The sequence below is a fragment of the Scyliorhinus torazame genome, chromosome 1 (genome assembly GCF_047496885.1).
Source record: "Scyliorhinus torazame isolate Kashiwa2021f chromosome 1, sScyTor2.1, whole genome shotgun sequence".
Taxonomy (NCBI): domain Eukaryota; kingdom Metazoa; phylum Chordata; class Chondrichthyes; order Carcharhiniformes; family Scyliorhinidae; genus Scyliorhinus; species Scyliorhinus torazame.
In genome coordinates this window covers 19,926,818-19,943,054 of record NC_092707.1, presented here as the reverse complement: position 1 = coordinate 19,943,054, position 16,237 = coordinate 19,926,818, and the positions used below count along the sequence as shown (strand labels likewise).

At 51.0% G+C, this 16,237-nt stretch overlaps 1 protein-coding gene and 1 non-coding gene across 2 annotated transcripts in view; one reads left to right on the top strand and one right to left on the bottom strand.

The window, feature by feature from the left end:
- Nucleotides 1-16,237, bottom strand: part of pi4kab (phosphatidylinositol 4-kinase, catalytic, alpha b) — a 345,324-nt gene that overhangs the window by 245,237 nt on the left and 83,850 nt on the right. Inside the window, exon 15 of the mRNA XM_072473986.1 lies at nucleotides 10,798-10,893. Within this exon, the coding sequence (XP_072330087.1) occupies nucleotides 10,798-10,893 (96 nt within the window). The remainder of the gene's footprint in view (nucleotides 1-10,797; nucleotides 10,894-16,237) is intronic.
- Nucleotides 8,275-8,346, top strand: trnaa-ugc (transfer RNA alanine (anticodon UGC)). Its single transcript has one exon. It is a non-coding gene; the product is annotated as a tRNA-Ala (tRNA).

Below are 16,237 nucleotides of genomic sequence, written 5' to 3'. Positions count from 1 at the left end.
TCCCTATCCCGAGACTGTAACCCTCCGTATCCTGAGACTGTAACCCTTCGTATCCTGAGACTGTAACCCTCCGTATCCTGAGACTGTAAGCCTCCTTATCCTGAGACTGTAACCCTCCGTATCCTGAGACTGTAACCCTTCGTATCCTGAGACTGTAACCCTCCGTATCCTGAGACAGTAACCCTCCGTATCCTAAGACAGTAACCCTCCGTATCCTGAGACAGTAACCCTCCGTATCCCGAGACTGTAACCTTCCGTATCCCGAGACTGTAACCCTCCGTATCTTGAGACAGTAACCCTCCGCATCCCGAGATTGTAACCCTCCGTATCCTGAGACTGTAACCCTCCTTATGCTGAGACTGTAACCCTCCTTATGCTGAGACTGTAACCCTCCTTATCCTGAAACTGTAACCCTCCGTATCCTGAGACTGTAACCCTCCGTATCCTGAGACTGTAACCCTCCGTATCCTGAGACTGTAGCCCTCCTTATCCTGAGACTGTAACCCTCCGTATCCTGAGACTGTAAGCCTCCGTATCCTGAGACAGTAACCCTCCGTATCCTGAGACAGTAACCCTCCGTATCCTGAGACAGTAACCCTCCGTATCCCGAGACTGTAACCTTCCGTATCCCGAGACTGTAACCCTCCGTATCCCGAGACTGTAACCCTTCTTATCCTGCGACTGTAATCCTCCGTATCCTGAGACTGTAACCCTCCGTATCCTGAGACTGTAACCCTCCGTATCCTGTGACTGTAACCCTCCGTATCCTGAGACTGTAACCCTCCTTATCCTGAGACTGTAACCCTCCGTATCCTGAGACTGTAGCCCTCCTTATCCTGAGACTGTAACCCTCCGTATCCTGAGACTGTAAGCCTCCGTATCCTGAGACAGTAACCCTCCGTATCCTGAGACAGTAACCCTCCGTATCCCGAGACTGTAACCCTCCGTATCCCGAGACTGTAACCCTCCGTATCCCGAGACTGTAACCCTTCTTATCCTGCGACTGTAATCCTCCGTATCCTGCGACTGTAACCCTCCGTATCCTGAGACTGTAACCCTCCGTATCCAGAGACCGTAACCCTCCGTATCCAGAGACAGTAACCCTCCGTATCCTGAGACTGTAACCCTCCGTATCCTGAGACTGTAACCCTCCGTATCCGGAGACTGTAACCCTCCGTATCCGGAGACTGTAACCCTCCGTATCCGGAGACTGTAACCCTCCGTATCCGGAGACTGTAACCCTCCGTATCCGGAGACAGTAACGCTCCGTATCCTGAGACTGTAACCCTCCGTATCCTGAGACTGTAACCCTCTGTATCCTGAGACTGTAACCCTCCGTATCCTGAGACAGTAACCCTCCGTACCCTGAGTCTGTAATCCTCCGTATCCCGAGACAGTAACCCTCCGTATCCGGAGACTGTAATCCTCCGTATCCCGAGACAGTAACCCTCCCTATCCTGAGACTGTAACCCTCTGTATCCTGAGACTGTAACCGTCCGTATCCTGAGACTGTAACCCTCTAGATTTCTTTGTTCTGGGCAGGGCGCTCATCCCGAGAGTGGGGGGGACGGAGTATTCGGCCATAGCCGTTTCGGACCATGCCCCGCACTAGGTGGAACTGGAGCTGGGAGAGGAGAGGGACCAACGCCCGCTGTGGCGGCTGGATGTGGGACTGCTGGCCGATGAGGTGGTGTGTGGGAAGGTGAGGGGGTGTATTGAAAGGTACTTGGAGGCCAACGACAACGGGGAGGTGCGAGTGGGGGTGGTATGGGAGGCGATGATCAGGGGAGAGCTGATCTCCATCAGGGCTCATAGGGAGAAGATAGTGGGAATGGAAAGGGAGAGGTTAGTGGGGGAGATCTTACGGGTAGACAGGAGATACGCAGAGGCCCCGGAGGAAAGATTACTTGGGGAAAGGCGACGGCTCCAGACGGAGTTTGACCTGCTGACCACGGGCAAGGCGGAGGCACAGTGGAGGAAGGCGCAAGGGGCGACTTTCGAGTATGGGGAGAGGGCTCGTCGGATGCTGGCGCACCAGCTCCGTAAGAGGGCGGCAGCGAGGGAAATAGGGGGAAATCAAAGATGGAAGGGGAGCCACGGTACGAAGTGCAACGAAAATAAATAAGGTATTTAAGGACTTTTATTAAGAGCTGTACAGGTCCCAGCCCCCTCGGGGGGGGGGGGGGGGGGGGGGGGGGGAGAAAGGGGGGATGAGGCGATTCCTGGACCAGCTGGGGTTCCCAAGGGTGGAGGAGCAGGAGGCGGTTGGTTTGGGGGCACCAATTGGGCTGGAGGAGTTGAGTAAGGGTTTGGGGAGCATGCAGGCGGGGAAGGCCCCGGGGCCGGACGGGTTCCCGGTGGAATTCTACAGAAAATATGTGGACCTGCTGGACCCGCTACTCGTGAGGACCTTCAACGAGGGAAGAGAGGAGGGAACCCTGCCCCAGACAATGTCGGAGGCGACAATCTCCCTAATCCTAAAGCGAGACAAGGATCCACTGCAATGTGGATCGTACAGGCCGATTTCGCTCCTCAATGTGGATGCTAAGCTATTGGCGAAGGTACTGGCCACTAGGATTGAGGACTGTGTCCCGGGGGTGATACACGAGGACCAAACGGGATTTGTAAAGGGCAGGCAGTTAAATACCAATGTGCGGCGGCTCTTAAACGTGATAACGATGACATCGGAGGAGGGAGAGGCGGAGATAGTGGCAGTTATGGACGCGGAAAAAGCCTTTGACCGAGTAGAGTGGGAGTACCTCTGGGAGGTATTGAGCAGGTTTGGGTTCGGGGGAGGGTTTATTAGATGGGTTAAGCTCCTTTATAGCGCCCTGGTGGCGAGCGTAGTGACAAACCGGCGGAGGTCAGAGTACTTTCGGCTGTACCGAGGGACGAGACAGGGGTGCCCCCTGTCCCCCCTGTTGTTTGCATTGGCGATCGAACCCTTGGCCATATCACTTAGGGAGTCTCAGAAATGGAGGGGGATAGTCCGCGGGTGGGAGGAGCATCGGGTATCGCTATATGCGGATGACCTGCTGCTATACATGGCGGACCCAATGGAGGGGATGGTGGAGGTCATGCAGACTCTGAAGGAGTTTGGAGAGTTTTCGGGCTACAAGCTTAATGTAGAGAAGAGTGAGCTTTTTGTACTACAGGCAGGGGACCAAGAAAGAGGGATAGGGGACCTGCCGCTGAGGAGGGCGGAGAGGAGTTTTCGGTATCTGGGGATCCAGATAGCCAGAAGTTGGGGGGCCCTACATAAATTGAATTTGACGAGGGCGGTGGAGCAAATGGAGGAGGATTTTAAAAGATGGGACATGCTCCCGCTCTCGTTGGCGGGTAGGGTGCAGTCGGTCAAAATGGTGGTCCTTCCGAGGTTTTTGTTTGTGTTTCAGTGCCTCCCCATCGTGATCACCAAGGGCTTTTTCCAAGAGAGTAGGTAGGAGTATTATGGGGTATGTGTGGGCAAATAAGACCCCGAGGGTTAGGAGAGGGTTCTTGGAACGCAGCAGGGACCGAGGAGGGTTGGCTTTGCCAAACCTAGAGAGTTACTACTGGGCAGCAAATGTGGCGATGATCCGTAAGTGGGTTATGGAGGGAGAGGGGGCGGCATGGAAGAGGATGGAGATGGCGTCCTGCAAAGGAACGAGCCTGGGGGCGTTGGTAACGGCACCGCTGCCCCTCTCGCCGACAAAATACACCACAAGCCCGGTGGTGGCGGCAACATTAAAGATCTGGGGCCAGTGGAGAAGACACAGGGGTGCAATGGGAGCATCGGTGTGGTCCCCGATCAGGGGTAACCACCGGTTTGTCCCGGGGAAGATGGACGGGGGGTTCCAAGGCTGGCATCGGGCGGGGATAAGAAGAATGGGGGACCTGTTCATTGACGGGACATTTGCGAGTCTAGGGGCACTGGAGGAGAAATTTGAGTTACCCCCGGGAAATGCATTAGATATATGCAGGTGAGGGCTTTTGTGAGGCGACAGGTGAGGGAATTTCCGTTGCTCCCGGCACAAGAAGTTCAAGATAGGGTGATCTCGGGGGTATGGGTCGGGGAGGGCAAGGTATCGGAAATATACCAAGAGATGAAAGAAGAGGGGGAAGCGCTAGTAGAAGAACTGAAAGGTAAATGGGAGGAGGAGCTGTGGGAGGAGATTGAGGAAGGGCTATGGGCCGACGCCCTGGGTAGGGTTAATACCTCTTCCTCGAGTGCCAGGCTCAGTCTGATACAATTTAAGGTGGTTCACAGAGCGCATTTGACGAGGACGAGGCTGAGTAGGTTCTTTGGGGTAGAGGATAGATGTGAAAGATGTTCAGGGAGCCCGGCGAACCATGTCCATATGTTTTGGTCATGCCCGGCATTGGAGGGGTTCTGGAGAGGAGTGACGGGAGTAATATCCCAGGAGGTGAAAGTCCGGGTCAAGCCAAGCTGGGGGCTAGCAATATTTGGAGTAGTGGATGAGCCGGGAGTGCAGGAGGCGAAAGAGGCCGGAATTCTGGCCTTTGCGTCCCTAGTAGCCCGGCGAAGGGTCTTGCTACTGTGGAAGGAGGCGAAGCCCCCTAGCCTGGAGGCCTGGATTAATGACATGGCGGGGTTCATAAAATTGGAGAGAATTAAGTTTGCTTTGAGAGGGTCTGCACAGGGGTTTTACAGGCGGTGGCAACCGTTCCTAGATTATCTCGCGGAGCGTTGGAAGAAGGTCGATCAGCAGCAGCAGCAACCCTGGGGGGGGGGGGGGGGGGGGGGGGGGGGGCGAGAGGCTGTCTGAGGGGATGGACGAGCGGGAGATAGCATGGAGGGTGGGGGGAAACGGTACGCGCGGCCAAGAGCCAGTGCATAAAGCTATGTAAATATACCATCTTGCCTTGTATATATCTTGCTCAGGGAGAATTTGCGTTATTTTGTTACCGGGGGGGGGGGGGGGGGGGGGGGGGGGGTTATTGTTTGTAAGGGGAAAAAATTGTGTTGTAAAAAACCTTAATAAAAATATTTTTTTTAAAAAAGAGACTGTAACCCTCCATATCCCGAGACTGTAACCCTCCGTATCCCGAGACAGTAACCCTCCGTATCCCGAGACTGTAACCCTCCGTATCCTGAGACTGTAACCCTCCGTATCCTGAGACAGTAACGTTCCGTATCCCGAGACTGGAACCCTCCCTATCCCGAGACTGTCACCCTCCGTATCCTGAGACAGTAACCCTCCCTATCCTGAGACAGTAACCCTCCGTATCCTGAGACTGTACCCCTCCGTATCCTGAGACTGTAACCCTCCGTATCCGGAGACTGTAACCCTCCGTATCCGGAGACTGTAACCCTCCGTATCCTGAGACTGTAACCCTCCGTATCCTGAGACTGTAACCCTCCGTATCCGGAGACAGTAACCCTCTGTACGCTGAGACAGTAACCCTCCGTACCCTGAGACTGTAACCCTCCGTACCCTGAGACTGTAACCCTCTGTATCCTGAGACAGTAACCCTCCCTATCCTGAGACAGTATCCCTCCCTATCCTGAGACTGTAACCCTCCGTATCCGGAGACTGTAACCCTCCTTATCCCGAGACTGTAACCCTCCTTATCCCGAGACTGTAACCCTCCATATCCCGAGACTGTAACCCTCCGTATCCCGAGACTGTAACCCTCCGTATCCTGCGACTGTAACCCTCCGTATCCCAAGACAGTAACCCTCCGTATCCTGAGACTGTAACCCTCCGTATCCTGAGGCTGTAACCCTCCGTATCCCGAGACTGGAACCCTCCCTATCCCGAGACAGTAACCCTCCGTATCCTGAGACAGTAACCCTCCCTATCCTGAGACAGTAACCCTCCGTATCCTGAGACAGTATCCCTCCCTATCCTGATACTGTAACCCTCCGTATCCGGAGACTGTAACCCTCCGTATCCCGAGACTGTAACCCTCCGTATCCCGAGACTGTAACCCTCCGTATCCCGAGACTGTAACCCTCCGTATCCAGAGACAGTAACCCTCCGTATCCTGAGACTGTAACCCTCCGTATCCTGAGGCTGTAACCCTCCGTATCCCGAGACTGGAACCCTCCCTATCCCGAGACTGTAACCCTCCGTATCCTGAGACAGTAACCCTCCCTATCCTGAGACAGTAACCCTCCGTATCCTGAGACAGTATCCCTCCCTATCCTGAGACTGTAACCCTCCGTATCCGGAGACTGTAACCCTCCGTATCCCGAGACTGTAACCCTCCGTATCCCGAGACTGTAACCCTCCGTATCCTGAGACTGTAACCCTCCGTATCCAGAGACAGTAACCCTCGGTATCCTGAGACTGTAACCCTCGGTATCCTGAGACTGTAACCCTCCCTATCCTGAGACTGTAACCCTCCGTATCCGGAGACTGTAACCCTCCGTATCCCGAGACTGTAACCCTCCGTATCCCGAGACTGTAACCCTCCGTATCCCGAGACTGTAACCCTCCGAATCCAGAGACAGTAACCCTCGGTATCCTGAGACTGTAACCCTCCGTATCCTGAGACAGTAACCCTCCCTATCCTGAGACAGTAACCCTCCGTATCCTGAGACAGTATCCCTCCCTATCCTGAGACTGTAACCCTCCGTATCCGGAGACTGTAACCCTCCGTATCCCGAGACTGTAACCCTCCGTATCCCGAGACTGTAACCCTCCGTATCCTGAGACTGTAACCCTCCGTATCCAGAGACAGTAACCCTCGGTATCCTGAGACTGTAACCCTCGGTATCCTGAGACTGTAACCCTCCATATCCTGGGATTATAACCCTCTGTATACTGGGACTAGTTCTAGACTGTCCAGCCAGGGAAAATGTTATACATTTCAACCAGATTATCTCTCATTCTTCTAAACACCAGAGAGTGCAGGTCCATTCTATTCATAGCACAAACATCGCATCCCAGGAATTAACTTCATGAATCTTTATTGCACCAACTTTAAGGCGAGCATATCCATTCTTAGATAGATACAGAGATCAAAACTATCTCACCAAAGCCTGTGCAATAGCATCGAGACTTACCGGGCCATAGGGCCGACTCCTTTGTTTGTATATTTTGTCATTGACGAAGACGGCATTAATTGCCCATTCCTATTATCTTTGAGAATTGTCCATTGGCGATGAGAGGCCTTATTAAATATAATGGAGTGGTTTGTCTGGTCATTTCAGAGGGCAGATAAAACTCAACCGCATAGGTGTGGGTCAGACTAGGTAAAAGCATCAGTTCAGGGCGGCACAGTGGAACAGTGGTTAGCACTGCTGCCTCACAGAGCCAAGGAACCGGGTTCAATTGCAGTCTTGGGTGACAGTCTGTATGGAGTTTGCATGTTATCCCCGTGTCTGCCTGGGCTTCCTCCAGATGCTCCAGTTTCCCCCCCACAGTCCAAAGAAAATGTGGCTGGGTGGATTGGTCATGATAAATTGCCCCTTTGTGTCCGAAGGGTAGACAGGGTCACGGGGATAGGGCGGGGAAATGGGCCTAAGTAGGGTGCTCTTTCAGAGGGTTGGTGCAGACTTGATGGACCAGATGGTCTCCCCCTGCACTGCAGGGATTGTGAATTTCCTTTCCTGAAGGACGGGAGTGAGAGAGTTGGATTTGTTTTTGGTTTCCTGGCACCAATTCTGATTGTTGTTGCTGTTTCTCTTCCCACACCGAATGATGCACAAAGCAGACTTTCATCTGATTCCATAACGGGTTTTTCCTGGAACGCTAGCCTGTCGCCAGAGACTTACAGCTTGAGGGCACCGCTCCACAGCAAGCATGGCTGACCGGAAGTCTCTCCCATTCTTATCGCCAGCCCTTGGTGCATTGGAAGTATTTTACATGTTCGCAACATGTTTGACCGCGTTATGAACGCGCCTAGAGTGGGAGTTGAAACTGAAGCTTCTGGAGCAGAGGTAGGGATGTTACCCACTGCACCACAAGACATCCTACAATTACTGATGCTAGTTTTTAATTCCAGAATTATAGTTAAATGAATTAAATTCTCCAGCTGCCGTGGTGGGATTTTCACTGATGTTTCGAGATCTCGGCCAGAATTGTCCATCTTGATAACAAGAGGTGCTGATCATTAAAATTAAATCAATATTAAGCACAAAAGTCAATAATTATGGAAAACAAGACACATTTCAGCCACATTTTAAAGGTTTTTACAGAAAAGTTGTTAACTGAATGATACTTTTTCACAAGTACAGTGCTGTGACGAATGTGGGAATTTCAGATATATTTATTATCTGTATTTGGTGCAGGATGGGTTAAAAGCCTGGGTTAGGGAACTGTAGGGGATGTAGCACAGTGGTAGAGTGCATGCTTTGCATGTATGAGGCCCCAGGTTCAAACCCCGGCATCTCCACAGTTGTTTGGGCAGCACGGTAGCACAAGTGGACAGCACTGGGGCTTCACAGCGCCAGGGTCCCAAGGTTCGATTCCCCGCTGGGTCACTGTCTGTGCGGAGTCTGCACGTTCTCCCCGTGTCTGCGTGGGTTTCCTCCGGGTGCCCTGGTTTCCTCCCACAGCCCAAAGACGTGCAGGTTGGGTGGATTGGTCATGATAAATTGCCCTTAGTGAGCAAAAAGGTTAGGATGTTTATTGGGTTACAGGAATATGGTGGAAGGGATATGGCTTAAGTGGGTCGGTGCAGACTCGATGGGCCGAATGGCCTCCTTCTGCATTGTATAAATGTAGAAACAAACCTGTGATCTACTGATGCCTGCACCTCCACCCTATCCATCGGCTTTTGGATAGAGCACCCTACTTCAGCCTCCACCCTATCACCGTAACCCAGTAACCCCGGCAAACATTTTTTGGTCACTGAGGGCAATTTATCATGGCCAATCCACCTAACCCGCACATCTTTGGACTGTGGGAGGAAACCGGAGCACCCGGAGGAAACCCACGCAGACAAGGGGAGGACGTGCAGACTCCGCACAGACAGTGACCCAGCGGGGAATCGAACCCGAGATCCTGGAGCTGTGAAGCAACAGTGCTAACCACTGTGCTACCGTGCTGTTTCAAGGCAGCTTCACAAAGTCAAGTGCGAGAAGGGCAATAAAAGCAATCTTGATGAAAGCAAATTACTGCGGATGCTGGAATCTGAAATCAAAAAGAAAATGCTGGGAAATCTCAGCTGGTCTGGCTGCTTGTGAGCGCTTTCCACACTCGGTGAACAATTGGACAATAATTATTCGTTCCCCCCCACCCCCCCACCACATGACTTTGGTTTCATAATTCAAACCAGCAAGTCAGAGTTTGAGGTCAGATCAAATCTTTTAACTGTTGGGTTGCAAGAGCCTGTTCAGGTTGGCTGGGTGGAGGAATTCAGCCTCCGATGGGGCCGGGCCCGCGATCGTGGCTCACCGTACTTTCTTCCGTTTCCGGCCCCAGAACCCCCGCTCCATGTTGCGTCGGGGTCAGAGCGTTGAAGATGTCCCCCACGCATGCGCGGGTTGGCACGGCACCCATTTGCCGCCGGGAAGGGAGGCTGGAGCGGCGTGAACCACTCCTATGCCGTGCTGGCCCCCTGTGGGGGACAGAATCGGTCGTCCCCGCGCGCATTTTGCGCCGTCGTGAAACGCGACAGCCTTCACAACGGTGCGAACACTTAGTCTCCATTTTGGAGAATCGCCCCCCAGATCTTTTAGCTGTGGCTTGCCACTTTTTAAGATACAGCTCATTTCAACGCTTGCGCGAACTGCAACTTCAGGTCAACTGGGGGCTTTGGCTCAACTGTTTCGTTCTTAGTCGATACAGCTACAGATTGAGGAGGGGAGGGGAGTCAAGAGTCAAGGGGCACAGACTAGGAACGGAAGGTCGAGATCAGGTCAGACATTATTTTAATCGAAAGGTGGAGCAGTTTTCATAGAATTGACAGTGCAGGACGCCATTCGGCCCATTGAGTCTGCACTGGCCCTTGGAAAGAGCACCCCACTTAAGCCCATGCCCGACATCCTAACCCCGTAACTCAGTAACCCCACGTAACGTTTTGGACACGAAAGGCAATTCACCACGGCCAATCCACCTAACCTGCGCATCTGTGGACTGTGGGAGGAAACCGGAGCATCCGGAGGAGAACGTACAGACTCCGCACAGACAGTGATCCAAGCCGGGAATCGAACCTGGGACCCTGGAGCTGTGAATCAACTGTACTAACCACTGTGCTACCGTGCTGCCCTGGGTTCAAGGGGTCCAATGGCCTACTCCTGACCCTATGGGGTATTCACGAAACGCATTGACAAGGATGACAGGCATCTCAATTATCTGCCAATTTAAATGAATCCACCGGCCTGGAGAGGTTCTCTCCGTTCTAACATGATATTCATGGTTGTCCTGTTGATCCATGGGCACGAAGCGAAAAATAAATAAAAGTCAGTCTTGCAATTGATGCCAGAAATTCTCAGCGAGAATGAAAAACCGAAACATTCCCGAACACAACTTTCTTGCTTTCGTACGAAAAGGTCAAGCTGGCATGAGCTATTTTAAAACTACATGGAAAAATACCATGAAAATCATGGGTGAAGTTTCGGAACAAACACTTCTAACTCTTGATTAGTTTCCCCAAGTGAAAGAAAAACATTTAGAGATTTGCTTCACTGGACATATTTTTTCACCAAATGCATTCATTAGCAGATAGTATTCATAAAATGGACATTATAATTCAAACAAAAAAAGCATAACATCGTTAAAAAGCAGATTAAATCTGAACCCCCTATGCAGATTGTGAGCTAGATGTACATGGAAAAAGGCGTATCTAATAGACTGGCCCATAACTGGAACAACAGATTAGAACATTGTTGTTGTTACTCACTTATCATTCTCTTGGGATATGTACAGACGATTGGATAGACTGGCCAAGAACGCTTCCACAATTACTGGGTCTGCAACTGATCCCGCCTTAAGGCACCTATGCAGCAAAAATAAATTAAAATACAGTTTCAGCATCACAACGCTTTTTAAATCTGGCCACCAAAATTAAGCCCACCAACGACTCTACTTTCTCAGAAGACGAAGGAAATTTGGCATGTCAGCTACAACCCTCACCAACTTCTACAGATGCACCATAAAAAGCATTCTTTCTGGTTGTATCACAGCTTGGTATGGAGCCTGCTCTGCCCAAGACCGCAGGAAACTACAAAAGGTCGTGAATGTAGCCCAGTCCGTCACACAAACCAGCCTCCCATCCATTGACTCTGTCTATAATTCCCGCTGCCTCGGAAAGGCAGCCAGCATAATTAAGGACCCCGCGCACCCCGGACATACTCTCTTCCACCTTCTTCCGTCAGGAAAAAGATGCAAAAGTTGGAGGTCACGTACCAACCGACTCAAGAACAGCTTCTTCCCTACTGCCATCAGACTTTTGAATGGACCTACCTCGTATTAAGTTGATCTTTTCTCTACACCTTGCTGTAACTAACATTATATTCTGCAGTCACTCCTTCCTTCCCTATGTACAGTATGCATTGTTTGTACAGCATGCAGGAAACAATACTTTTCACTGTATACTAATACATGTCACAATAATAAATCAAATCAAATCAATTAACCCCACCACACAGCTAATCTCACAGGTGTGAATTTATTATCAAGATAATTGCCACGTCCATCAGAAGTGCAAGTGCTTCAGGTGATGGATAGGGCAGGGAAGTTGGTGGTGGCTCCAGTGCTGATTAACAAGGTTTTTGAGGAGTTTTATGAGAGGTTGCACAAGTCAGAGCCACCCGGGGGAGACCGTGAGATGCAGGAATTTCTCGATGGGTTGGAGTACCCGAGGCTAGGGGAGGGGGACAGGGCTACATTAGAAGGAGCAATAGTGGAGCAGGAGATAAAAGATGCGATTGGGAGGATGCAGTCGGGGAAGGTGGCAGGGCCGGATGGGTTTCCGGTGGAATATTATAAAAAATTCAAGGACAGGTTGGCACCCCTGATGGTGGGGATGTTTGAGGAGGCGATAGGGAAGGGGGTGTTGCCGCAAACCTTGGGGCAGGCATCGATTTCACTGTTGCTCAAAAAAGATAAGGATCCGACGGAGTGTGGGTCGTATCGGCCCATATCACTTCTGAATGTGGATGCAAAAGTGTTGGCGAAGGTACTGGCGGGTAGGCTGGAGGAGTGCCTCCTGAAGGTGATAGGGGAGGATCAGACGGGGTTCGTGAAAGGGAGGCAGCTGTTTTCGAACATTAGGAGGGTTTTGAACGTCATTATGGCACCGGCAGAAGGGAAGGAAACAGAGGTAGTTGTGGCATTGGACGCCGAGAAGGCGTTTGATCGGGTAGAATGGGGGTACCTGATGGCAGTGCTGGAGCGGTTTGGGATTGGACCAAGGTTTGTGAACTGGGTAAAGCTATTATATAAGGAACCGAAGGCAAGTGTCCGCACAAATAATATCAGTTTGAAATACTTTTCTCTCCACTGTGGGACGAGACAGGGATGTCCTATGTCCCCCCTGCTGTTTGCACTTGCGATTGCGCCGTTGGCCATTGCATTCAGAAGTTCGGGAGCATGGAAAGGAATAGTGCGGGGGGGGGGGGGATAGAGCATAGGGTGTCCTTATATGCCGACGACTTGCTGCTGTATGTGTCGGTACCGAGTGCATCGATAGGAGGAATATTGGAGCTACTGCGGGTAATTTGGGTCTTTCTCGGGGTACAAGCTGAACCTGGACAAGAGTGAGTATTTTGTAGTGTCTCGGCCAGGGATGGGGGCAGGGGTGGGGGGGCTGCCATTCCGTAGGGCAGGGACTCATTTTAGGTATCTGGGGGTGCAGGTTGCCCGGGAGTGGGGGAGGCTTCGCAGGTACAACATCACTAGTTTGGTAGGGAGAGTGAAAGCCGATCTGGCAAGGTGGGATGGCCTTCCTCTGTCACTGGCGGGTCAGGTACAGGCGGTTAAAATGAATGTGCTGCCGCAATTCCTGTTTATTTTTCAATGCCTACCGATTTTCCTGCCAAAGTCTTTTTTCAGGGAGATTGAGGAAAGGATTACCTCATTCATATGGGGAGGGAAGGTGGCCAGAGTGAGAAAAGTGCTGCTACAGAGGGGAAGGCAGGCAGGGGGTTTGGGTCTCCCGAACCTGTTGTACTACTACTGGGCGGCGAATGTGGAGAAGGTGTGGAGCTGGGTCAGAGGGGTTGATTCTCAGTGGGTCAGAATGGAGGAGAGATTGTGCAGGGGGTCGGGGCTGAAGGCACTCGCAACAGCGCCGCTCCCGATAGCTCTGGGGAAATACTCAGGGAGTCCGGTAATAATAGCTTCATTGAAAATCTGGAAGCAGTTTCGCCAACACTTCGGGTTGGGGGTAGGGTCAAGGGAAATGCCGATTCGGGGGAACCACAGATTTGAGCCAGGGGGGTGGGATGGAAGTTTTCGGAAATGGGAGGAGAAGGGGATTAAGACGCTAAAAGATTTGATTCTTCGGGGTCGGTTTGCAGGATTGAGGGAGCTGGAAGCGAAGTGTGGGCTAGAGCAGGGAGAAGTGTTTAGGTACATGCAGGATCGGGATTTTGCCAGGAAGGAGGGACAGAGCTTCCCAGAGGAACCGGCCTCCACATTGTTGGAGGATGTGTTGACGACAAGGGGAGTGGAGAAGGGGGCAGTGTCAGCGGTGTACGGAGTTATTTTGGAAGAGGATAAGGCACCACTGGAAGGGATCAAAGCAAAGTGGGAGGAAGAGCTGGGAGAGGTTACAGAGGAGGGGGTCTGGTGTGAGGTGCTCCGGAGAGTGAATGCCTCCACCTCATGTGCGAGGTTGGGGCTGATACAGCTGAAGGTGGTATATAGAGCGTTTGATAAGGTTCCCCACGGTAGGCTATTGCAGAAAATACAGAGGCTGGGGATTGAGGGTGATTTAGAGATGTGGATCAGAAATTGGCTAGCAGAAAGACAGAGGGTGGTGGTTGATGGGAAATGTTCAGAATGGAGTACAGTCACAAGTGGAGTACCACAAGGATCTGTTCTGGGGCCGTTGCTGTTTGTCATTTTTATCAATGACCTAGAGGAAGGCGCAGAAGGGTGGGTGAGTAAATTTGCAGACGATACTAAAGTCGGTGGTGTTGTCGATAGTGTGGAAGGATGTAGCAGGTTACAGAGGGATATAGATAAGCTGCAGAGCTGGGCTGAGAGGTGGCAAATGGAGTTTAATGTAGAGAAGTGTGAGGTGATTCACTTTGGAAGGAATAACAGGAATGCGGAATATTTGGCTAATGGTAAAGTTGTTGAAAGTGTGGATGAGCAGAGGGATCTAGGTGTCCATGTACATAGATCCCTGAAAGTTGCCACCCTGATTGATAGGGTTGTGAAGAAGGCCTATGGAGTGTTGGCCTTTATTGGTAGAGGGATTGAGTTCCGGAGTCAGGCGGTCATGTTGCAGCTGTACAGAACTCTGGTACGGCCGCATTTGGAGTATTGCGTACAGTTCTGGTCACCGCATTATAGGAAGGACGTGGAGGCTTTGGAGCGGGTGCAGAGGAGATTTACCAGGATGTTGCCTGGTATGGAGAGAAAATCTTATGAGGAAAGGCTGATGGACTTGAGGTTGTTTTCGTTGGAGAGAAGAAGGTTAAGAGGAGACTTAATAGAGGCATACAAAATGATCAGGGGGTTAGATAGGGTGGACAGTGAGAGCCTTCTCCCGCGGATGGAAATGGCTGGCACGAGGGGACATAACTTTAAACTGAGGGGTAATAGATATAGGACAGAGGTCAGAGGTAGGTTCTTTACGCAAAGAGTAGTGAGGCCGTGGAATGCCCTACCTGCTACAGTAGTGAACTTGCCAACATTGAGGGCATTTAAAAGTTTATTGGATAATCATATGGATGATAATGGCATAGTGTAGGTTAGATGGCTTTTGATTCGGTGCAACATCGTGGGCCGAAGGGCCTGTACTGCGCTGTATTGTTCTATGTTCTATGTTCTATAGAGCGCACTTCACGAGGGCGAGGCTGAGCCGATTTTTTGAAGGAGTAGAGGATGTGTGTGAGCGGTGTCGGGGGGGCACTAATCACGTTCATATGTTTTGGTCCAGTCCAAAGCTAGGGGAGTACTGGAAGGAGGTGTTCAGGGTAATTTCCAAGGTGGTGCGTGTGAAACTGGACCCGGGTCCCCGGGATGCCATATTCGGGGTGTCGGACCAGCCAGCCAGGGTTGGAAACGGGTGCGGAGGCAGATATCATAGCCTTCGCCTCGTTGATCGCCCGAAGGCGGATCCTGCTGGGATGGAGAGCAGCCTCTCCACCCAGTGCCCTGGCGTGGCGGGGGGGACCTGTTGGAATACTTGACCCTTGAGAAGGTTAAGTTCGAACTGAGGGGAAGCTCGGAGGGGTTCTACAAATCATGGGCACTATTTATTATGCACTTTCAAGAACTGGATAACATCGAACATTATTTGTTTGGGGGGGGGGGGGGGGGCTGTGTAAGATTAAGGGTGACTATGGGTAATCCCTGATTCCTTTTTGTCATTTGTTTATGTAAACATGCGGGCTGAGGTTTGGGGGTTGGTGGGCGGATGGGATCGTTGTTATTATGGGGACTGACATATCTTGCTGATTATTGTTTATTGTTGATGGGTGTAAATGCGGGAGACAATGTGAAAAAGGAGGAGAATTTAAAAAAGATTTTTTTTTTTAAGTCGTGCAAATGCTGTTACTGGGCACTTAGGGAGTGCCACACTGTTGGAGGTGTTGTCTTGCGGGTAAGACAACAAACATATGTTTGCCTTCTCATCCCATTGCACAATTTGATGCAGAGCAGTGGGGCTTGCCTTCTGTTAGCGACCAAAAAGGTTTACCTAGCAACCAACATAACTAAAAGAAAAAGGAAGATTACCTTTCCAGTAACTCAATGTTGTTTAGGTGGCCTTGTGCGAAAATTAGCGGCTGAGAAACCTTCCTTTTGAACGTTGATTAACACTTCAAAAGGTATCTTGCTGACTATGAAACACTTTGGGTTATTTTTGAGGCTTCATATGCACGATATAAGTTTGATTTGATTTATTATTGTCACATGTATTAGTATACAGTGAAAAGGATTGTTTCTTGCATGCTGTACAGACAATGCATACCGTACATAGGGAAGGAAGGAGAGACTACAGAATATAATGTTACAGTTATAGCAAGGTGTCGAGAAAAGATCAACTTAATACGAGGTAGGTCCATTCAAAAGTCTGATGGCAGTAGGGAAGAAGCTGTTCTTGAGTCAGTTGGTACGTGACCTCAAACTTTGGTATCTTTTTCCTGATGGGAGAAGGTGGAAGA